At 36.9% G+C, this 25,383-nt stretch overlaps 1 protein-coding gene across 5 annotated transcripts in view; it reads left to right on the top strand.

Moving 5' to 3' along the window:
* Window positions 1-25,383, top strand: part of LOC137239736 (uncharacterized) — a 169,812-nt gene that overhangs the window by 16,600 nt on the left and 127,829 nt on the right. Inside the window, exon 1 of one of the 5 annotated variants that reach the window (XM_067765357.1) lies at window positions 2,091-2,225. The exons of 3 other annotated variants lie outside the window; for them this stretch is intronic. In XM_067765357.1, the coding sequence (XP_067621458.1) occupies window positions 2,205-2,225 (21 nt within the window). In that variant the 5' untranslated portion in view covers window positions 2,091-2,204. Of the gene's footprint in view, window positions 1-2,090; window positions 2,226-11,714; window positions 14,504-25,383 lie in introns of those variants that run through there. One more of the 5 variants, XM_067765358.1, reaches the window with a different exon arrangement.

Below are 25,383 nucleotides of genomic sequence, written 5' to 3'. Positions count from 1 at the left end.
ACAAGTGGGCTGTGCCACGCCCATTTTAAAGTTATAATAAAATTTTTATCAAGTGTCTCAATATCAGTCCACACGTCAAATTTCAACATTCTAGGTGTATTAATTACCAAATAATCAGGTGTTTTCCAAAATGTTATATATATAAAAATACTCGGTACCAAATTTGGTGAAGATATCTCAATATTTACTCAAGTTATCGTGTTAACGGACAGACGGACGGATATGGCTCAATCAAATTTTTTTTCGATACTGATGATTTTGATATATGGAAGTCTATATCTATCTCGATTCCTTTATACCTGTACACCAACCGTTATCCAATCAAAGTTAATATACTCTGTGTGCAAAGCACGCTGAGTATAATAAGAGCCACCAGTCTGCTAAGAGGGAAATTAAAAAAATTGATGCCTAATCTTTTCCAATAGGGACATTTTCAATTGTCTCGCATTTATCCATGCCGTGTAGGCACCTTATGCAAATGTGATTTTTGGAAAGAGAATTAAATAAATTAATTAAATACAGTCGGGAAAAATAAACACAAATACCCCACGAAAATATATAGAAGACATTTATGCACATATCGCCAAAAAAACCTACGACTACCATATCGAAAACATTATACAAAGTAACGAGTGACGTCTCTTATCACTACACCTTTTCCAGTTTAAGTTCAGAATATTATAATTCAAGTTCAGAATTCCCAATTTAAATTCGTAAATTTACAATTCAAGTTCAGAAATTTACAATTCAAGTTCAGAATTTTCAATTAAAGTTCAGAAAATTACAAGTTCGGAAATTCCAATTTAAATTCAGAAATTTACAATCCAAATTCAGAAAATTACAATTCAAGTTCAGAAATTCCAATTTAAGTTCAGAAATTTCCAATTCAAGTTCAGAAAATTACAATTTAAATTCAGAAAATTGCAATTCAAGTTCAGAAAATTTGTGGGGTGTTTTTTTTTTCATCCAATGGAAAAAAATGTATGTAAGATGGTATCTATGTGTTAAGAAAGCATTGGACATCTTAACTCGTTTAAATCAATTTTGCGAGATAGCGAAAAAAAAACTCTCGCTCATAAGAAGCAATTGCAATGACATCCAGCTATATTCTTAGCGTCACAACCATTGACCTGCACTGAGTATGACAGCAGTGATGACGCAGATATGACCATTTAAACAGTCAACGCAGCGTCCACACTCCCGGAAGTAATGTATAGGTACTGTCTGCATAGATATTGGCGCCATATGTCAAAATATCTCAACTTATCCGCCATCATCATCATTCATCATGAATTAGCACTTAATCGCGATTTTGGCAATTTCGTAACAAATCCCACCAGCTTTCCCTGTTTCGCGGTAACTGACGGCGATTGGGAGCACCATGAGAGGTCAAGTCTTCCTCCACATTCGCAACTCTGTGGAGGTCTCTCCCTGCCACTGCTTCCAAACTGCTGTTTCGACTGAAGTACTTTTTTGGCCGTAGCGTCATCATGCACTTGTTCGAAAGAATTATCCTCTATTTGATTTCAAGGTTCAGGATGTACACACCTTGAATAAAACTTGGGGTACGCTATACCCAAGCCAGCATTTTGGCAACATGGTAAACGAAGCATCGACACTTCCGTAAGTAACATATAAGTATAAAATTAATTAAAATAACTTTTGAAAATTAACACCCTACTTATAAATTTCTGAATTCGAACTGTAATTTTCTGAACTTGAAATGTAACTTTCTGAACTTGAATTGTAATTTTCTGAACTTGAATTGTAATTTTCTGAACTTGAATTGTAGTTTTCTGAATTTGAATTGAAATTTCTGAACCTGAATTGTAATTTTCTGAACTTGAATTGGAAAATCTGAACTTGAATGGTAAATTTCTGAACTTGAATTGTAAATTTCTGAACTTGAATTGCAATTTTCTGAACTTGAATTGTAAATTTCTGAACTTAAACTAGAAAAGGTGTAGAAAAAAGAAAAAGGCAAATTATGCCCCGCGTGAACATCATGTTAGCCCACTATGCCATCTCTCCGATAACATGGAATGTGTCATCGATAGTTTTCCGTCACCATTGTCTGAAAATTTTCTTTGTTTTTTTAATGGAAAGTCGATAGAATTTGTTCACATTTTACTTACACTTTTTCTGTAGTACAAATTTTATTTTAATTTTTAACGTACATATTTATATGTAGCTTTTTATTAATTATGTTGCCTAGTGATGTTCGGGTGAGTTAGTATCTCATAAGAGAGATATAATCGCAGTAGTTTTAAATGCGGAAGGGTTTTATGAATATTTGACTTGCGCAGACATTGCAGCTTATAGGTAGTTGGTGAAGGAAAAATTTCTTACAAGTTGTACATATAGATTTACACACACTCGTAGGTCGAACCATTTGGGCTTTTAGCAAATTATTAAAACACTCAACATACCATTAACACAGTGCTTAATTAAATTACATAATTCATTTGTATATATCGGCGTAGTGTGATGTCGAAACTGTTTCACCTTGGTGGAGTAACGTGTAATACTTGGGAGTGGCTCCTCACGTTTGTATATATTCATATGTATGCATTTTTTAATTTGTACTTTGAACTCATCTTCGGTTATTGTGTTAACAGTGCGTCGCCACATTCAATAGGTGTCACTCAACAATTTTCATCAAATTACTCAGTACAAGGAAGTGATAGGCGTAAGTTTCATATTAGAATTGAATTGTCATGTGGGAACAGATCGCATGCAGTCCATTCCAGACGCAAGTCGTTTTTGATTCTGGACAAGAGTTTAACCTGTTAGAATATCCAAAACGAAGTTGGGCCAGAGTGACTTGTTTGTTCCTTGGTAGTCGACTTTCCTCTTTTGCAAGGGTTGTATAAAGTATATTGTTAACGGGTTTAACCACACTCGAGCCAGGGAAGGTATTTACCAACTCAATTGCCGACTATTCAGATACATTTTTTTTAATTAGTTTAATTTATTCAGTATGATACATTATTAAAATGAGATATACTCTCATCAATGTCCCCACCGTATTTAGGCCAATTCATTTTCGACACTTCCAGTATTAATTTAGACGAGTTAGCTTTTCTAAACAGAAATCGGTGAAAGCTCTTTCGCACTACATTGGAGGTAAGCTCAGATAGATTGTGAGATTCCATAAAGAGCTGGATGATATACATCCTCAGGCAGGGCAATGGGATCGCATCGATTTACAAAACAATGTGATGTATCGTCTGCAAGAATTAAATCCAAGCATTTACCAAATTTATTCTGAATGTTGTTCACTTGAAAAAGTCCAGCATCAGATAAGTTGTTCAGGAAATCGTAGAAGATAACGCGAGAAGAATTAGGGACAAGTATTCCATCTATAAGACCACGTCACACATGACAGTTTAAATTGCCAAGTACAATGACAGAATCGCAGGCCCTGGCAGTACTGAATACATATTTCAAGAATGAGGAATGCTTTAAATATAAAGAAATATCAGAATGTGGAGGAATATAACTTGCAATAAGATATTTGTAAGTTGAGGACAATTTTACCCTCACAAAAAGAAACTCAGCATCCTCAGAGTCTGCAAAATGTACCTCCGCAGAAAACCTAGTATGGTAAAAATAATATTACAGGCTAGATACAAAGATCTTAAAACTATATAAACAACTTATAAACGTAAATAATATGAAATAAGATAAACAATTAAACAATCCAAAGAGTCAGTGGTGCGATCAGAGACAAACAGCAGATGTGCAACTCCTGGTTTTAAGTGGTTGGATATTGGCAGGCAATGGGCCCATTGTAATAACCTATACGGTCTCAAAGAGGACGCCTACCTGCCTAAAGCGGGTCGAACCACTTCGTGGAATTTATATATTTTTCTAGAGCCTTGACTTCATAACTAGAGACCTCAGCAAGGTCACGTAGAAAAGGTTTACCAAGGATGGCCAACCTACGCCTACTAAGCGCTGGACACTGACAGCGAAGGTGCTGGACACTCTCCTCCTTTTCTGTACATCTGCAGCTGCGACAATAGTCGAAGGTCATTACCCCCATTCTAGTACCATGCGTGCATATTAAACAATGCCCTGTTAGAACCCTTATCAGGGACGATAGAACTGATTTGTTTAAAATCAGAAGCACTCTTGTGCGCCCCTTGTCATATGAGGGCCAGGTTAGCCTGGATGTCTCACACTGTGATATAGCTGACCATCGTCCATTTGCATTTCTTATATATAGTGCTTGTGTTCACACGAAGCCTTAAAATGGCCATGTGTAGACCTACCGAATCATTTCCCGGAAGGATAAGGGCGGTGGTGCCTCTTCTGGCCAACTCGTCTGCTTTGCAGTTACCTTCAATATCCCTGTGCCCAGGTACCCATATAAGGCTGATACTGCAGTGCTGAGCCATCTCGTTTAGAGATCTGCGGCATTCAGTGACCAACTTTGCGTTGTCGACGAATGAGTCCAGGGCCTTTAAAGCGGCCTGGCTGTCTGAGAAAATAAACAACCGTTTACCATCCTTTGGTATAGACCCTAGATGATTCACAGCCCTGTATATTGACAGCATTTCAGTTGTTGTTGTTGTAGCGATTAGGTTACTCCCCGAAGGCTTTGGGGAGTGTTATCGATGTGATGGTCCTTTGTCGGATACAGATCCGATACGCTCCGGTAACGCAGCACCATTAAGGTGCTGGCCCGACCATCTCGGGAACGATTTATATGGCCACATTAAACCTTCAGGCCATCCCTCCCTCCCCACCCCCAAGTTCCATGAGGAGCTTGGGGTCGCCAGAGCCTCGTCTGTTAGTGAAACGAGATTTGCCGCTCGAAGGTGAGGTTGACAATTGGGTTGGAGAAGCTTTATATTGCGCTACACAACCCCTTGAATCCCAGCATTTCCGTTGATTAACGAAACAAAAATTAGTGACAAAGACAATAAACACCTAAGGCCGGGTTTTTCAGTGCGAGTTTAAACTCCAGTTAAAGTTGACTAAGAGTTCAACCCTGCCACTTCGGCCGCTTAAGCTGAGATGAGCAGCAAAATTTTATACTATCGAGCAAAGTGGCAAGGTTAAACTCTAGTCAAATTTAACTGGAGCCGCCACCCACAAACCCATGTTGGCTCGGCTCAATAGGTCTTTTATTGACAAAAGTAGAAGCGGGTTACGGGGTTAGATTATACCTGCGGCGGTAGGTATGCCTTTTAAGAGGTTGCCAGCGCAATGTATAGGTTCTCCAACCCTACAGAACTACAGGGGCATAGTAAACTCTCAGCTATTTATAAATCTTTTGAACAGATTATTACTTGCTAACTTCAGCATCTGTGTAGTTCTTTAATATCACCTTGTCAGCACGGTTTTGTGCGTCGGAGATCAAACCCAACCAACTTGCTCGAATTTACGTCCCTAATTATAAGATCATATCTTGGCGATAGGACTCAAGCAGTATGTATAGATGGTGAAAAGTCTGACTTCCTTCATGTCTTAAGAGGCGTCCCTCAAGGCTCTATCCTGGGTCCTCTGTTATTTGTTCTGTACATCAATGACTTACCCGATGTCCTTAGGTATTGTAATGTTCATATCTACGCTGATGATGTGCAGTTATTTACGTGTTGTCCTCGTGATCAAACTAGCTTGTGCATAAGTAACTTAAACCACGATTTGAATCAAATATTTTCATGGGCTGCTATGAATGCTTATGTATAAACCCGAATAAGTCAAAATGTATTGTTATTCATAGAAGGTCTTTTCCCACTAATGATTTAGAGAATGTAGTGTTCGACAATTCCGTTATAGAATACGTACATACGGCGAAAAACTTAGGTGTAATTTTTAACAAAACATTGACATGGAAAGAGCATATTTTTAGAACGGTTGGGAAAGTGTATGGAATGCTTCGCACACTATGGTTAACACAGTATTTCACGCCTTTGCACATAAGACTACTTCTGGCTAAAGCGTACTTAATACCTACGCTACTCCATGGTTGTGTGATTTACTCAAACTGTGACTATCTGTGCAAGAACAAACTAAATGTTGTTTACAACAACACTGCTAGATATGTTTATGGGTTGAAAAGATTTGACCACATATCTCAACATGCTGAAAGGTTGCTAAACATTTCTTTCGAAAATCTTTTAAAAGTCAAAACACTGTCCTTCCTCCATAAATTGATACACACGAAGGAACCTGACAATCTATATCGTAAGCTTATTTTTCTGCAATCATCAAGATCGGTGCTTCTTCTTAAGCACATCAGATACCGCTCGCTAACCTCTGAGCGCCAATTCTTTGTTACTGCAATACGTCTTTGGAACTCGCTACCTACCAGTCTTCGACTCTTAAGTAGTGCTCTGCACTTCAGAAAAGAGCTAACATCATTTTTTAACGACTCTTAAACTGGATCTCAAATTGTTGTTGTTAAAATGTTCATTTCTAAGTCCTTTTCCTTTCTCTGTGTCTTCTTTCTTTATTTGTTAAATACTATTCAATCTATAACCAGCCAAAGGTTGTCATCACTACTGCTGTCTTTTAATATTTATTAACTACTTTTCTTTAGTTTTAAGATTTACATTTACATACATAAATATTTCACTATTGTCCGTTATATTTAATTTAATTTGATTAATCTAATTTATTATTATAAATGTTCAATTTTTATAGCTCATGCTATTCATGACTAGCACTGTTAAATAATTTCAAATAAATACATACATACATACATACATACATTATGGATTAAGTTTTATCTTACATATCTCGACTACTATAAACAAAGCAACTGGTGTACTAGGATTTATAAAACGATGGGCTAGAGAGTTTGATGACCCTTATTTCACCAAAATACTTCATACCTCGTTGGTAGGTGATATTCTCGAGTACTGTTCAAGTGTCTCGTCTTCAACCTATCAAAACCATATAAATCGGATTGAGTCAGTACAGAAACAGTTTTTAATTTTTGCACTACGAAGTCTCAACTGGGATTCAAATCTTCATCTTCCACCATATAGGAATAGACTTCTTTTAATTAATTTGCAAGCTCTTGAAACTCGTCGAATATTACTTGGTGTAATGTTCATTCATAAGCTGATTATCGGTGAGATTGACTCCCCTGATCTCGCCAGAAGACTAAATTTTGCTGTTCCTACTAGGACTTCTAGACACTTTGTGCCTTTTCATTTACCTCTTTGTCGACAAAACTTTGCCAGATATAATCCTATGCGGATTTGGTGCTCACGAGATATAATGACTTGTACAACTGTATTATCTTCGAAATCATTTGCTGCTTTACATACTGCCATACTCTTGTGTTTGGCCTGATATTTACACGAAACAAATAAATAATTGCCTATTAACCTCGTTGCGTGCAGTTAGCGTGTTCCGCCTACTGGGCATCCGGCTCCTTTATGAGCACGTCGCATCAGCCCCCTTATGGGCACCGAGCTCCTTCCTGAGCACCTCGCGTAAGCTCCCTTCTGAGCTCCTCATGATGGCCCCCCTCTGGCCACACTTATATAAGTTCTTAAATAACAATGTTACTTTCTGTATATTATAATTGAAATTGTAATGCGTATAATTATATATAATTTACTTTAATTCTTGGCTTGTAAGCTTATGTACGTTCTTTTCTTGTAATTGAATTTATTATTCTTAGCAGTCGACCGCTTTGTTTTTGAGTCGACTATATAAATCCTATTTTATTAACAGCCGAGGCTCTGACGACCCCGGACTCCTGATAGATCTAGGGTGTGGGAGGGCGGTATGGCCTAGAAGGTCGCATGTGGTCATAACAAATCGTTCCCGAGATGGTCGGGCTTGGTACCGGATCTGCATCCGGCAAAGTACCATCAACATCGAAAAGGTTGTTGTTGTTGTTGTTGTTGTAGCGATACGGTTGCTCCCCGAAGGTTTAGGGAGTGATCGATGTGATGGTCCTTTGCCGTTTACAGATCCGGTACGCTCCGGTAGCACAGCATCATTAAGGTGCTGGCCCGACCATCTCGGGAACGATTTATATGGCCACATTAAACCTTCAGGCCAATCCGGTATTTTAGTCGCCTCTTACGACAGGCATACCTACCGCGGGTATATTCTAACCCCCTGACCCGCTGGGTTACATCGAAAAGGTCTTCGGGGAGTGTCCTTATCGCTACAACAACATGACAAAAGTAAGTTTCTCCTTTATGATTTTTTTCAAAATGCTTCGAGCATACTGTGTTTGGTGATAGGCATATAATTTTTGTTCCCAGCTCCGAAGATAGGACATATTGAAATCTTTTTCCATCTATAGATAGAAGTACCGGAAGACAGAGAAATTGGGGGTGAGTGCGAGGAGCTTTAGAACTAAAAAACTCGGCGGATGACTGACAAGACAGGGGGAGATTCCTACAGGAATGATAATGGAGACCTGATAACTGACGTGTACAGTGTGCTTAATCCGTATGCGGCACCCGACTCAAGAAGTGAGAATGACAATATCCCGGCTAAAAGCTGCAGACATTGGTGCTTTATCGGTAACCTTATAACAGCTGATTCGACCAACCTTATGGGAATCAATGCAATTGGTTATTGGTGCCGCTAAGGTCGTAACCGTATCGTAGCCAACCAACATAGTACAGGTTCATGATTCAATCACAAGAGGTTTGCTCGGCAGACAAATTTTTTGACAATTGCGGCCATTTTGCTCCCAAATCGAATTAACATCCGTTAACTGTGTTGTTTCTTTGCGAATTTTCGAAAAATATTAGTAGTAGAAATGGGAAGCAATCAGTTTACAAATACCGGATAAGTACTGAACTGCATAATTCTTTAGAACATTTTTTTTTATTTTATAGTGAATTTATTAACTATGCCTCGATCCATTAGTATGGCTGAACATTGAACATAGCTAATTTTATGAAAAGTGGGGACACCAAGAAATCGTGCACTTACGTAAACCTATGAATATACGAAACCTAAACCAATTCAAAATTCATCGTTCAACGTCAAAACCTCGACTATTAAATTGATTCACGTAAAAATGTCATTAGTAAATAATGGTGATGCCATAACGAAATGTACTCATTGGGCATGTTAACTTATTCAGGTAAAAGTCTAGAACAGGAGTCTACTGCTTATACGCGTCCAAAAATATCGAGAGAGGTGACCTCGACAACAATAATCCGAAGGCGGAAAAGCAAAACTGTATCTCTGTCCGGAGATATTTGCATTTGAAGTTGCCATTTTCATGTGATTTTTGTAATGTTTTTGTGCACTGAAAAAGATACTGTGTACAAAGGGGTTTTGCACGCATTTAATTTTGATCCCACCTCATTGGTGGACCGGCCAGGGTAATTTTTTATAAGCTCGGCTGAAGGCCGCCAACGCAACCCGGGGTAATTTTTCGTCAATATCTTTTGAACGAGCTAAAATTTTTATTTCCGCCTTCCGAATTGTTGTTATCGAGGTCGATACGCATATTTTGACACCTCTCGATATATTTGGGTGCGTATTAAAAGTCGACCTTCTGTTCTATTAATTCCGTATGTTCGGAACATTTGTATCCATTTAAGAATTTGAGGAATCGGTTTATATTTGGAATATTTTGTATATACTTATTTGATATATTCGGATCTCGTGAAGTAGTATCAAATGAACGTATTCCGAATATTCTAAATTAACGGTTTATCCGGAACGCTTCCACGAATACTTAACGGAAAAGAGCTTTCCGAAATTTCAAAATAAAAAGGTGAAGACTCGCTGTGTAGCAGGACCGCACAAAAGCTTAACTCTTCTGTCAAAGTCAAGGTAGGAATATAAAGTTCTAAGACAATAAGCCATTTTCTTTTATTTTTGTTTTTGTCAGTTCATTGCGGCTGCTGAGTAGCGCAATTCAGGATTTTTCACAAAACCGTCCTGTATTAGAGTTAGATTGAAGAACGTCTTATCTCAGAATGCTTTTCATTAACTCCCTCTTATGACAAAATGCATTGAACTTATGCTCATATAGGAAGTTTTTGAAACAAATTTTGAAATAGTGCATTTTTTGAATAAAATTCTAACGTAAGGCATTCTCCAAACAATTTCTTAAAGAATGACCAATCCAACATAACTTTATCAATTCATGAAATATTTAGTAGAAAATTAATTATTTCCCCAAAAACTAATATACTACCAAAGATACGTTTCTACTACAATTTTCACTAAAGGAGATTGAATTATTCCCCGTTTTCCTTACTACGTAAAAGCAACCCGTCCAGATTTTTCAATTTGGGAGTGTCAAAGATCTGTCATCATTGGAGAACAAACCTCTAGTAATTGAATCATGGTACAGGTTTACAAGTATGATATGTATGAGAAGGAAGCAATTCCTTTCCTTTTCTAACACATTGCAGTTTGACACTTCGGTCAGTGTCAAACTATTGTGGAACTCAGTGGAACCTTCGTGGAACATGCGTTTGACACTGAACGAAGTGTCAAAATTACCGGGGTTGCTGTCGTTGGAAGCGACGCAGGGAAACAAAAAAGAAGCGGAATATCAGATATGGGTTGCTGTGATGGTAAATTTTTTGAACGAATTTAGTATGAAAATGTAGTGCACCTATAAGGGTCCTACAGACAATTATACAAAAGTCTTGAATTGGGATATCTGAGGACGCGTAGTTATTCCAGTATTAAGAATACAAACACGGGTGCTAAGTTTTTCTACCCTTTCAAAAGTTCTCCGCGAAAAACAGTTTGAAACCGTGGTTGACTGCAATAACCCGTCGAAAAATGTAGAAAGAGAAATGAAAAGACGCGTTTTGTCCTGTTATCAATAGTCCAAAGGCGAGAAAGTATTCGAATTTTGGAAGTGAGGCAAAAACGCGTCTATTAATACCTCCCCCGACGGTTTTGGTCGTGTTTTAGGAATAGTGCCCGGTAATAAAGTATCATAATTTGTTAATTAAAATTGTCCAAAACATATGGATCTTATAGAGAGATGTAATTAAGTGCTCGTTTGAAAGTAAATAAGGGCATTTCTTTGTAATTTTACGATAAAAATTTTACGCAGTTTTCCTTAGCAGCTACTACACTTTTCTTGGACCTAAGAAGTACAACAGTGCCAATTAGCATCCACAAAAAAAACGAACAAGAACAAGCATTTTATCAGGTGAGCGTGGCTGTGTATGTGCGTGCTGCTATATATCCTACTTGTAGACCTGTACTATGGCCAACCAATTGGTTTTTGGTTTACCGTCGTAACGATAAACAGCTGATTACGTTAGGGATACGACTACAGCGATACGACATAAGCTGGAGACATTGGTGCTTTATCGGTAACCGTATCGGTAACCTTTTAACAGCTGATTCGACCAACCTTATGAGAATCAATGCAATCGATTATTGGTGCCGCTAAGGTCGTAACCGTATCGTAGCCAACCAATTGGGTTTTGGTTTACCGTCGTAACGATAAACAGCTGATTACGTTAGGGATACGGATACAGCGATACGACATACGGCACCAATGACTCCAGCTATATGCGGCACTTAAGCTGGAGTCATTGGTGCCGTACTTAAGCTGGAGTCATTGGTGCCGTATGTCGTATCGCTGTATCCGTATCCCTAACGTAATCAGCTGTTTATCGTTACGACGGTTAACCAAAACCCAATTGGTTGGCTACGATACGGTTACGACTTTAGCGGCACCAATAATCGATTGCATTGATTCTCATAAGGTTGGTCGAATCAGCTGTTAAAAGGTTACCGATACGGTTACCGATAAAGCACCAATGTCTCCAGCTTTATGCGGCAGTTACGAACGTACGTATCAAAAACGTGTCAGCTGACACGACCTATCTTATGAGTGTGCAATGTAAACGAAAACTCACCGACGTGCAACGCCCGTACGTACATAGCCCGGAACGTAGAAATCAAAACAATTTTGATTTTTTCCGTAAGAACGTGTCAGCTGATCGCTCTCTCACTAGACAGAGTTGCCTAGTAAACTTTTGTGCGCTAATTTTTGACCGTTTGCACTTTTATGCAAAAACACCTAATTAAAGTTTGAAAAATTGTGAAAATAATTCGAAATAATTATGTAAAAGTGCAGATTATAAATATGTGATCTATTTATACTTATTTAATATTTATTCCGGCCTTTTACAATATCAAAAATTAAATTGGAAAAAGTTGATGTTTCCATAAGCATGCATGCAAACTGACCAATGGCAACAGTGCTTTGTTGTAAACAATACACACACAAATATGTTATGTACATGTACACAGACGCACACATTGATTCCTACGGGCTTGAGAATTCGGTCAAACGTGCTTCGTACGACAAACGTCCGTACGTACGGCACACGTCGGTGGGTAACTGCCGCAATAATACGGCTCCAATGACTCCCGCTAAAGACAATATGTGGAACAGTGTAGCCAGGTTAGCCTTTTCGAGGCTAGATTTAGCCTTTTTTTTTTGCTTTTAGTCTCGAAATTTTGTGTTTAGCTTCGTGACTTTTTTCTAGCCTTTTTTACTCCGAATGTATTTTTAAAAATTTCTAAAATAAAATAATTTCAATAGTTCCTGTGAACACCTAATGCCTAATAATATGAGTTCTCTACAAAAGATTAATTCTTTTTCTGCTGAAAATTCGTTGAAAATGTCAAAGCCAGATGTATTTTCTTACTTTGAAAAAGATAAGTATAGTTATTCTTCAAGTCAAATAGCATTAATAGAGCTGCAGTGGCGAAAACTTATAACTATACAATGGAAAAATGTACACTCCACCATGGAATTTACATAAAAATGCATTAAAAGAACCTCCTTTTTTAGAACTTGTCGAATTCATATTTAGTTTTTAGTATTACCAATCAGTAACGCGGAGGTTGAAAGAGTTTTTAGTGGCATGAAAATTCTGAAAACTAAATTAAGGAACAAACTAAAAATTAAAATGCTTAATGCGCTGCTTAATATTAGATGCTCGTTAAAACGCTTGTCTAAATGTTGTAACGACTTTGAAATTACCGATGATCTCATATCTATGGTAAATAGCCAAACTTTATACCTAGACTTAAGCTCTTCTGATTCTTCAGACGGGGAATATTTTGTATAAATAATTAGTTTGTAATATTTTTTTATGTATATACACATATGCAATCATTTAAAGTAATTCCATGTGCTAGGCAAAGAAAATGTGCCTGATATGTTTTGAAACAGGAAGTTATGTTTATAAGTTTTTATTTACAAATGTGTAAACTAAAATATAAAAAAAATTTTATGAATTAAGCAAAAAATTTCTGATCTTTTTTTAGCTTCTTTTTTTTCTAAATTTAGCCTTTTCTAACCTTTTTTTTTTGCCAATCTAGCTTCTTTTTTTTGCATCACCTGGTAACACTGATGTGGTACATTTATTTTTGTTCCACAAAGAGTTGCCACATTCAATTTGTAATCGATTACTGGTGCCATGCGATAACCATACCACAGCCATCCAATTGGTTTTTGGTTTTTCGCCATATCCATAACCTAAAAATATTTGAGTTGGTGAATTTATTAACTTTTTCTATATTTTATTTATTGTTTTGGATACGTTTTGACTAAGAGACTTATTGTTTGTGGAATATGTTTGTAATTTTTTGCGTTTTCCTAATTTTATGAAAATGTCAGCTGTTTAAGGTTATGGCACCAATAATCAATCACAATGGAGATGGTTATGGATATGGGTATGGTTAAGACTATGGCGTTACGTCTGTGAGACGTACGTCGTTTTAATTTTGCTCTCAGTCTCCCACAATCGTAAAGAGAGAACATTCCCATTATCAGTTTTCTCAGCTACCATTACCAGCTTGTCAGTGGGGGGTGTTTTTCAGTAGTAACTATTTTGTTTGCTGAAATATATAAGATTATTTTTTAAAAATACGTCTAAGAGACGTATCGTTATCTTTTACGTGACTACAAATTTTATATATAATTTTTGCCTAAAATGGTAATTTTAGCAAATATTATTTTAAGTATAGTTTAAAACAGTAAATTCATTCAATTGAAGTACAAACAAATGTATTTTAATTAAATTTTTTTGCTATAAACTGAGGTCCTTCGAAAAGGACTGATTTTTTAAGGACAAGTCCAAGACAAGTCAAACTTAATTTTTAATATATTAAAAAAACCATATTTTTCTTTAAAAAACAATTAAAACAAGTGAATATATATCAAATAAATGATAAAAAAAAAAACAAAAAATATAAGTTTTTTTTATATCTTTAGGGGCCTTAAACTTGAACACGTCTCTCAGAAGTACGTTATCTTTCTAGGGTAAAGGAAGTTTAACTGGCTCTTTAACAACAGTGGTGTTCTTGAGGTATCTAATTGAATGTGGCAACTCTTTGTGGAACAAAACTAAATGTTCCACATATTGTCCATGTGGAAAATGTGGGCTTATCCAAATGTATTGCACTAACTGTATGTATATGTGGAACCGTTTTTAATAATTTTTTCTGTGAGGTACAGTATTTTTGCTATCAGTGCGAGTCAGACGTGTTTTAGTTACTTATCGTAAGTTTGTGAAATTTTTAATATTAATATTAGCAACTTTTGTGTTGGAACTGTTATCAAGCAGTGTGTGTTTTGTATGTATATATATACATATATGTATATGAATGAATATATGCGTAATTTCTAGAATCTTGCTTTATTACGTAAAAGTAAACTTACATACATTTATACATGAGCGACACATTGCGGCAAAAGTTTGTGTTTATTTTTGTTTGCAAAATGGACGACACAGTTTTTGAAGCTGTAATTATTTCATTTTTGTGCGAAGAAGAGGAAAGGAAAAGAAAAAGGTCATGGCTATGGGTCCAAGACATCTCATACTCAAGATATGAGGAAGGAGAGTTCCACACTCTTTTGCCCAGATTGAAAAAAGATGGTGCAAAATTCTTTGCATGTATTCTTATGAGGCAATTCACACCTAGCGGCAGCAGCACTGCGCGACACTTCCCAACGCGGCTTTTTTGCCTAGTTGATCAAATTTGCCGCGCTGTGCCGGGTCGCGCAGTGCTGCTGACGCTAGGTGTGAATTGCCTCATAAGAATACATGCAAAGAATATTTTGTAGTGCAGTGCAGTGCTGCGTAGTGCAGCCTAATGTGGCCTTACCTTAAAGCTGCCGGGCAACGCACAAAATTTGCTTGATGGTTACCTAGCAACGTGTAGTTGTGTGCGTATGGGGCGATGTCGTGCTCACACGTATTTCTTGTCGCGTTGATGAAAATCAAAATTTGTAGATTTTTTCACTTAACAGCTGGTCTATTTGATCGTGGCCGACGTCGTTGACAAGCATTAATGTGTTAGTTTTGTGTGAACGTGCAATGAGCAACTTCGCGGAAGAAAAAGATTTACGTTGCGGTTTATTGAAACCTACGAATGCAAAGGTCGGATGGAAAAAAATTGCCAAAAATCAGGTAATTTTCTTAGTGGCTTAAGATTAGCATCTTATTATATTAAGATTGAATAAGCTACAAAAATGCATACTCGAAAAAATTCTTAGAAGAAAGTTGAAAAATTTTTATGAAAATTCGCAAGCAATAAAAAATCTTCATCCGATGACATGTTTACGTCGGCACGCTATGAATTTTCAATACAAATGGCGCTTGATGCTTTCTGCTTGTGTGGTGGCCGGGCAAGCGACAATCACCCGAAACGCACACAACTACACGTTGCTATGGTAACCATCAAGTAAATTTTGTGCGTTGCCCGCATGGCGTAACGATACAAGGTGGCAGCACGGGTCAGCTGATTATAAACTTTTTTTTATTTGATTTGATACATCAACTTTCGTCGCAGTACGATTTTGACATTTGTCCATCGAATTTACAAAAACAAAGTATATGGAACTTTTATGTACGTTTGTAGGTATTTCACCATGCTGCCACCTTGTATCGTTCCGTCATGGTTGCCCGTCAGCTTAATACGCGTCTTTTAACCCCACTTTCGATATTTTTGTACGCGTATAAGCAGTCGACCCCTGGGGGTCTACTCTGTATTGCGATGCGAAAGAAAAAATACGCGAAATCGCAAAATCGGTACTCTGTATCTTGACATTCGCATGTATATTTTGACTTTCGCATTCATATTTTGCCCATTCGCAATTTGTCTCCCTTTTCGCATTGCCGGCACTCTGTAAAGCGAAAGCGAATGTCAAACAGCATTAATTTTCGCATTTTTCTTGCTACAAGTAATAGGCATTCGCATTGTTCAAATATGTAAGTATTAATTGATGATTTTATAAATTGATATCTTTATATTCATTTAAAAATATATAGGACAACTCAAAAAACAAAAAAAAACACAAGAGCAACAATTTGTAATCCTAGTGGACTTAAAATACATAAATAAATAACAATTAAATCGAAAACACTTTTTTATAAAGCATTTCTATTTGAAATCATGTCATTTTTTATTTGTTCTCTGATACAACTAGCAATATTTCCCATTCTATGATTTTCCACGTTTTCTGTATTTATCACGTTCACTTCTTCCAGTTCAATTTCTGAACTGGGAGGATTTCCTCATTTAAATCAATCCTTTCTTCATTTAAATCGTTCCATAATGCTACAGAATCCTTTTTTTAATTTGTTCAACAAAAATTAATCGTTTGCCGAAATTGTAATCGCCTTGTTTCTTTTGTTCTCTTTCTTTGAGTTGGGTCAGTGATGCATACTCAAGCAAAAAATTAGCGAAAAATAAAAAAGCGACATTGTTAGCGATGCGATAGCGCTACAGAGTTCCAATTACCTTTCGCATCGCACTGCCTTTCGCATCGCAATACAGAGTAGGCCCCCTGTTCTATACTTTTACCGTATTTTTCGCAGAACACTTCTGCGTAGACGGCCTTTTTTTGGGCGCGCTTATAAAAAATTAAGCTGGCCGGTCCACCAATGGTGTTGTATCACAAAGTCAAATCTGTGCAAAATCGCTATGTTCACAAAATTTTTTCCTGTGTAAAACAACCACTTGAAAATTGTCTACTTCAACCGCAAATGGACGTTGGCATTACCGATTGAGGGAGGACGGGGAAGTGTTTTATTTGTTTTATAAGGACCACCCTATTGTACATATGTAACAGATACTTAAGCGCTGCCACATCCAAGCCTAAGAGTACGCTTACACAGTCACCGATTTTGATCACCCTAACAACGCAATACATTTAACAAAAAAGGTGGTCGGTCTGCTTTTGTTTTAAAGTTGTTTAAAATTATTTTATTATGGGGGAATTTCATCATACATTCATTGAGAGATGGTTTTTTAAAGAACGGGAAGGAAAATGTTGCTTGGAGCAAATTGGAACCATACAAGATGGCGACATGGCGACATACATACATACATACATACATACATACGTACATACATACATACGTACATATATACATACATACGTACATATATACATACATACATGCATACATATGTACATTCAAGCACACTTCCATTTACTTCGTTTTTGTAACTCTGTCTGTGCTATCAACATCATATATCTAAGAGGATTGTAGGTACTAAAACTAAATATTTAAAAGCGTGTTTTTTAGTTTTTTTCAAACTATAATAAGTTCCTCAACTTCAGTGTACGAGTACTTATGTATGATCCCGCTAGTCCTTAAATCAAAGCCGGCCAAAAGTTGCACATTGTGCAATTTGAGTTCGTATTTTCACACCGACACTAACGATGTGTGATCACGATCGTTTGCTTTCGCTTGTCAGTCTCACTAAAATAAACAGTGAATGATAAAGGAAAAGTCCATGCTACTTTTTGGGCACATAATAAAAACAATATGCTGCAATGTTAAAGTGACTTTTAATACGTTTTAGTTAGTATTATTAATGTCGTTTGAACATACATATTAATATTAACAATTTAAATATTAATATAATTATTAATAAATATTGACAATTTAATATCAATATATTTTTATACGTTCAACTTAGTTTTATTAATTTTCATACATTTTTTTTATTGAATAACTTTATGTTTTGAAAATATGTATATATTTCTATCTTTACATTTACATAGTTTTTTAGTTCTTTCTTAATGAAAAAGTAAATTTTTTTAAGTAAATTTTGCATTGAATAAACACCATACCTTCTTTTATAAAAAAGTTGTATCTGACTAGCTCGACCTCTGCGCTCTTAGTTATACGAATATAAGTAAATATAATCAGGACTAGCTTGAAATCAAATAACCAAAGTCCTTTTTAATTTCAAAATTCACAGTCCACATTTTCCTTAGCACACTGTGGGGAGTTTTCACTCAATTTTTACACATACTTATGCAATTGTTTTAGTATTTGTGTGGCCGGCTCTGCCTTAAATCAATTCTACATGAGTGTGTACCTGATTTTCATATGTGTAATATTTTGAGTGCGAAATGAATAGGGGGTCGACTGCTAATACCCTTCCAATATCGAAAGAGGTGTCAAAAGACGCGTATTGACCTCGACAACAATAATCCGGCGGAAAATAAAAATTTAACTCGTTCAAAAGATATTAACGAAAAACCGAAAAATTAACCCGGGTCCCTCCGAAGCCAGGGGTGGAATACATAGTCACCGTTATTGTCATTGTCGTCGTCGACATCGTCGTCGTTTTTCAACAATTTCAACAATTAACAATTAATCAGACTAAAGAAAGTATAGTATAAAAAACAAACAAAACGCTTGGCAACTTAAATATATGATAATTACAAAAATATACTGTATACTTATGTATTAAATCATTCAAATGCAAAGACACACAGAGGTATAGGGGGTTACACCTTACATATTTAAGGTAGTAAGTAGATACTTTTTAATCCTGAAAATCGGATGGCATGTATCTAAATTTTTGCAGTGATTATTGAAATCATGACAAATACCACGAATTGGGTCATGCATTTCAAAGTTCGTTCTGCATGGACTTATATGCAGTTGTTGAAAATATCTAGACGGTCTGACTGACACGTTGAACTTAATTTCGCTAAGCAGAAATGGGCTAGCTATCATCCCTCTTAAGAGATTTACTATAAATAAGACATTAAGCATCTCCCTACGGCTCTGTAATGTAGGCAACTGTAATAGTTTTAACCGGCTGCAGTGCGGTGGAAGATTCCTTGACGTGTCCCAAGGCAATTGTTTCAAAGCAAAAAGCAAAAACTGTTTTTGGACCGATTCCAGTTTATCGCAGTGAATTTGATAACGTGGGTTTCAGATTATCGAAGCATATTCCAATATTGGCCTCACCAATGATGTAAAAAGAGTTTTAGTAACGTACGGATCATTCAATTCCTTAGACCACCTTTTCACGAACGCCAAAGTACCTTTAGCCCTATTAACGCAAGTTTCTATATGTAACCTAAAGTCAAGCTTAGGGTCCATTGTAACACCTAGGTCAGTGAAGTTGGTAACTTGCTTAATAACATAATCTCCAATCACATAACTCATGGGAATTAAAGGGATTTCGTGTAAACACACATGAACTTACACTTCGGAAGGTTTAGTGACATGAGGTTAGCATTACACCATACAACTAGGCTGTTCAGATCCAACTGAAGAAGTGCTCTATCCTCTGGTGAGCGGATAGGCATAATAAGTTTCACGTCATCCGCATACATCAACGGCTTACAGTGCTTCAAAACACTTGATAGGTCGTTAATGAATAGTAGAAATAACACAGGCCCAAGGTGACTACCTTGTGGAACACCAGAAGTTACATTGATGAATTTGGACCAACAGTTGTTAAAAATAACTGTTTGTTTACGTTTATTTAAATAAGAAGAAACCCAAGAGAGAAGTAAAGGAGGAAAACCTAACCGGTCGAGTTTGTGTAAGAGCAGAGAATGGGATACTTTATCAAACGCCTTACTAAAATTTGTCTAAATAACATCCATTTCGCAGTTAGATTTAAAGCTATTGGATACAAGGGTCGTGAACTGTAGAAGGTTAGACACTGTTGACTTTCCCTTACAAAATCCGTGCTGTGATAAGTCAATAACCGAAGATAGACTGAACGCCAGTTGCTTTGTGACAATGGCTTCGAACAGCTTGGGAATGGCATTGAGTTTAGCTATTCCTCTGTAATTTGTGACACAAGATCTGCTGCCACTCTTATGGAGAGGAATTATAAATGACTCTTTCCACTTCATAGGAAACATCCCTTGCTTCAGGGAGGCATTAAATAAACAAGCTAGGGGTCGATATAGGTATTGTGCACAAGTTTGATCAGGTCCACCAATGTAAGATATTTTCAGATTTTCCAGATGCCAAAGGACATCCTCAGCATTAATAAAAGGAACTAATGCTGAATTCAGTGGGGACAAACTAGATGTATAATCTGACGGCACCGAATCGGATGAATTCGAATAGCTAGATTTGAAATAATCCGCAAACATATAAGCAATTATGGCATTATCGCTCGAAGTATGATCGTTAAGCTTCATTGTAGAAGGAAATCCTTTAGAATAAAATTTATCAATATAATTTTTTTGTAAGCGCGGCCGAAGGCCACCAACGCAGAAAGCGCAAAAATACTCACCCTTATTGTCATTGTCGTCGTCGTCACTGAACGACGACGTGTTAAATTCGGTATTGCCATCGTCGTTTTCGATAACTATTGGCGACTATCGACACCTGTTTGGTACTGGCTAAAGCGCCAAATACACGACACGAACATTTCCGCGAACATTCCCGTTATGTCATGTTTCTGCGACATTTTCTGTCGTGTTGTATGGTGGTGTTTGCCAGTTCGCGCAAATGTTCGCCAAAAATCAAAATATTTTAATTTTTGGCGAACATTTGCGCGAACTGTTCGTGCGTGTATGGCGAAATAGCTCATAATCGTAGTAATTTCTGAACGGAACAGACGTGCGCGGAAAAGTAAAATGGACAATAAAAAAATTCTGAGTGAATTTATTGAAATGTATAAATCTTTGCCATCATTGTGGCAAGTAAGAAGCAAAGATTATTGTAATAGAATTAAAAATAATAATGATTATGCGACTTTAATCGCAGCACAATTGTTGTCCGTATTCATCGCTGTCTGAAAGAGAACTAATGTTCGGCCAAAAGTTCGTATGGTGTATGGCCAAAGCTGCGAACAAGATTGCGGAATGTTCGCGGAAATGTTCGTGTCGTGTATTTGGCGCTTTATATAATATTCCGATAACAAAATCTGTAGTGGAATTCACTAACTTATATCGATGCGATTTGTCGAGATTTTAATTAACGATTTTGTCGCTTGCCTTATCGATTGTACTATTCACTAACTTAGTTTTAACGACTCGAAATGGTTGACATTTAAATTGCGTTTTAATAGTAGAAAGGTGGCAGCACAGCTTAACGAAACCGAAAAATTGCGAAAAGCACAAGAGGAATGCCAAGACTAAATAAAGAACAAGTAGAGGTATAACCGAACATTATATACTCAGCGTGAGCTTCAATTGTACATTTCATTTCAGATAAATTACTTTTCGACATAACACGTGGCACCGCACCGCCCATTAAAAAAAAAATGTCTGCCCATTTCCTCTTACAATAAAACTAGATAAGTGAAATATCATTGATTCAAAACTATTTTTTGCTAAGTTATAGCTTATTATTCTAGTCTACGACCCTTTCAAACTTATTTTATATCTAAGTTGCCGTGGTCTTTAACCGATCCCGTCCATTGTTACTAGAAATATTTTCTGCTATAAGGAAAATATGTGTACCCAATTTTATTACGATCCGTTAATTTTTCTTCGAATTATGGCTCCCGAAACATAGAAAATTGCTTAGTCATAAAAGAGGCGGTGCCACGCCTATTTTTTTAAATTTGAAGTTTTTCCTATTTATTGTTATAAATCCACTTGGGAAATGAAATACTATTGATATAAAGATATTTTTTGCAAAGATATAGCTTATTTTATTCGTCCACGACCCTTTTAAAAATATTTTATATAAAAGTGGGCGTGGTCCTTAACCGATTTCGTTAATTTTTCTTCAAAGCATTCCTTATAGTAAAGGCAACCTCTGCCGAGTTTTGTTACGATAGGTTTAACGATTTTTGATTTATGATTAATATTTGTAAAATTGATTTTATCACAAGTGGGCGGTGCCACGCCCTTTAAATTTTTTTTTTTAATTTTTATCAAGAGTCTCAATATCAGTGCACACGTCAAATTTCAATATTCTAGGTGTGTTATTTACTAAATAATCTAGGTTTTTTGTGTTTTCCAAAATGTTATATATATAAAAAGTGGGCGTGGTTATCAGATTTCGCTAATTTTCAATACCAATCTATTCTGGGTCCAGTTAAGCTCGTGTACCAAATTTGGTGAAGATATCTCAATATTTACTCAAGTTATCGTGTTAACGGACAGACTGACGGACGGACACGGCTCAATCAAATTTCTTTTCGGCACTGCTGATTTTGATATATGGAAGTCTATATCTATCTCGATTCCTTTATACCTGTACAACCAACCTTTATTAACCGTGCAAAGCACGCTGAGTATAAAAAAAGAAAAAATTTCTTTCGCAGTTTGCTTCTCCATTTGAGTCATTCGAAACTTTACTTTTGCGAAAAACAAAGAGTGGTTGATAACATTTGTTACGTGTTGTATACAGCGGCTTACAGGCGACTGGCTCATTGATATGCCGCATTGTTCTCCAACGGGCTGTTGATAACAACCAGTTGCGAAGAAGCGTAAAGCAGTTAGAACCTGAGATTTTTATAATAGTGTTCAATTGCAAATTATATGAAATTCCATGATTTACCTGTTTCTCTGTTGATATCGCAGTTATTCTTGTACCCCTTATTTGACCATCAAGTTGAGAAATAACATCATGAGCCAAGTCTGGGGTTAGTCGGTACAGCTATCCAAACTGTTGCATTCAAGTGGAATGGGTTATCTACTTCTCTAAGAAGGTGTCTGTCCACTGGCGATGGACTTAGTAATTCTTCATCTTGTGATAAAACGTACGCCAAGTACTAAAATGCCATTTGATTTATAAATAAAACAGCTTTTCGTGTTTGAAAGTATTTAATAAAAGTTCCGATTTTCTTTTTTAACTAAAATTGCCAGAAATATTAATTTCGTGGTTTTTAACGCAGCCAATTTACTTGCCGTTTATTTAACAACACAGATGATCGTCGATACAAAATAGTTATTGAATAACGATTTGCAAATAAAGCGATGGCAAATGTGGTTAAAAAAGTCGGTGAATTCCACTACTGGTAACGTTCAGAATGGATCGTTAAAGTCAAATCACGAAAAAAAATTTCCATATAAAGATTTTTACTACTCAGCATTGAGAAAAATTTAAATATTTGCACACACGATAAAGAAAACTTGACTTTTTAGACGGTCAAACCGCTTATTTCAACTGGGTAGCTTATTTTTTTTGTTGTTGCTTCCCATATAATTTCATAACCCACCTAGCGTTTTTACGTTTCTCTTTATTTTGTGCTTCCAATTATAGATTACACTCTAGAGGTGGAACTTTTTCTATAAAGTTAAAAAAAAATCTGAAATTTATTCATAATTACCGATTATCAAGAGAAAAAATTATATGGGAAATCTAGTTATATAATTAACGATTAGGAGTTAAGTACGAAAGTGAATATAATCTCGTTATATGTAGACTAGCAGCGTTATTCTGTGCACTTGACAAATTGTCAATAAGTTGACAAGTAATCAAGATTTTTATCAAGTTGGCAAATATTTCTATTCTGTGCATAACTTGACAACTGTAAAAAGCTCTACAACCTGCGCTCTTCACCATATTGTGGTGAACTAAATAAAGTAAACAGAAATCAGCTGTTTAGTGCAACAATCGCGAAATGGAAAAAACGTAAGAATAAAAGAATAAATTTTAAAATCATATATTTTTCAAGGAAATCAAAAGTGGAACGTGCTACGCATGAGCAATTGTAGCGGGTCCTCTCAGGGTCACTTGGGGGTCGTTCGTGGATCTTTTTGGGGACTATCGGGGTAATTTGAGGGTCTTCCGGGATGATTTTGGGGACTCCCTCGGGGTCATTTAGGGATCGTTCCGGGATGTTTATGGGGACTCCGCCGTGGTCTTTCCGGGATGGTTTCGGCGACTCCCTCGGGGTCCTCCCGGAATTACCCCCAGAGAGTCCCCAAAAAGATCCGGGAACGACCCATAAATGATCCCGGGAGGACCCTGAGGGAGTCGCCAAAACCATCCCAGAAAGACCCCGAGGGAGTCCCCATAAACATCCCGGAACGACCCCCAAATAACCCCGGGAGGACCCGATGGAGTCCCCAAAACCATTCCGGAAGGTCCCTGAAAAGACCCCGAGGGAGTCCCCAAAACCGTTCCGGAATGACCCCCAAATGATCCCGGGAGGACCCCGGGGGAGTCGCCAAAACCATCCCGAAAAGACCCCGAGAGAGTCTCCAAAACCATCCCGGAACGACCCCCGGAGGGAGCCCTCAAAAATATCCCGGAATGACCCCGAGAGGGTCCCCAAAAGATCCCGAAACAACCCCTAAATTACCCCGGGAGGACCTCGAGAAGGAGCCTCAAAAACTATCCCGAAATTATCCCCCAAAACCCCAGGAGGATCTTCCCACAATAATAGCAAAAGTAATAAATCTTCCATTTTATCTCGATCGCACAATAACAGAATTCTAATTTAAATGTATCCGTATAAATTAAATTATCAATAGCGTTCGACTTATTGACAATTTGTCAGCGAAAAAGGTTTTTATTTTTTACATGGAATAGCAATTACTTGACAAATTGTCAAACTTGACAAATAAGCTTGTAGAGTGCACAGAATAGGGCTGTAGGTCTAATTCCACTCGTTCATAAAACAAAATTTATATCGTAACGAATTTAGCGAAATTTCCCTTATTCCAAACCTTCTGCTAACGTTCGGATCGCTAAACTGTGGAATAAATAACTCTAATATTCAATAATGCAAAATTGTCTTTATTAGACTACTTTGAGTGTACTTCACAATAACTTACTTCACAACTAATTGCGTGTTTAAATCAAACTGCTTAGTCATGCCTCAGCGTGTATTGCTTTTATACTCGGTTTCTTCGTTCACCCATTTCTCCTAAGGTCTAGTAATTTCGTGAACTTCATGCTTGTTTACCAGCTATATACATGTATATTTATAGTTTGTATCCATATGCGTGTGAATATGTGAGTACTACTTCGGCTTATGATGACATGCGTTGTATCTCTCCGCTGCCTTGTATGTATGTGTGTACATGATGATTGATTTGTTTACGTACATACTGCTTACTATCGGCTTAGCAATGGTTTTTGTTGTTATTGTTGTTGTAGGGATAAGGTTGCTCCCCGAAGGCTTTGGGGAGTGTTATCGATGTGATGGTCGTTTTCCGGATACAGATCCGGTACGCTCCGGTAACACAGCACCATT

Source organism: Eurosta solidaginis, chromosome 2, assembly GCF_040869045.1.
Source record: "Eurosta solidaginis isolate ZX-2024a chromosome 2, ASM4086904v1, whole genome shotgun sequence".
Taxonomy (NCBI): domain Eukaryota; kingdom Metazoa; phylum Arthropoda; class Insecta; order Diptera; family Tephritidae; genus Eurosta; species Eurosta solidaginis.
Note: the sequence above shows the minus strand (reverse complement) of the source record. Positions and strands in the feature narration are given on the sequence as shown.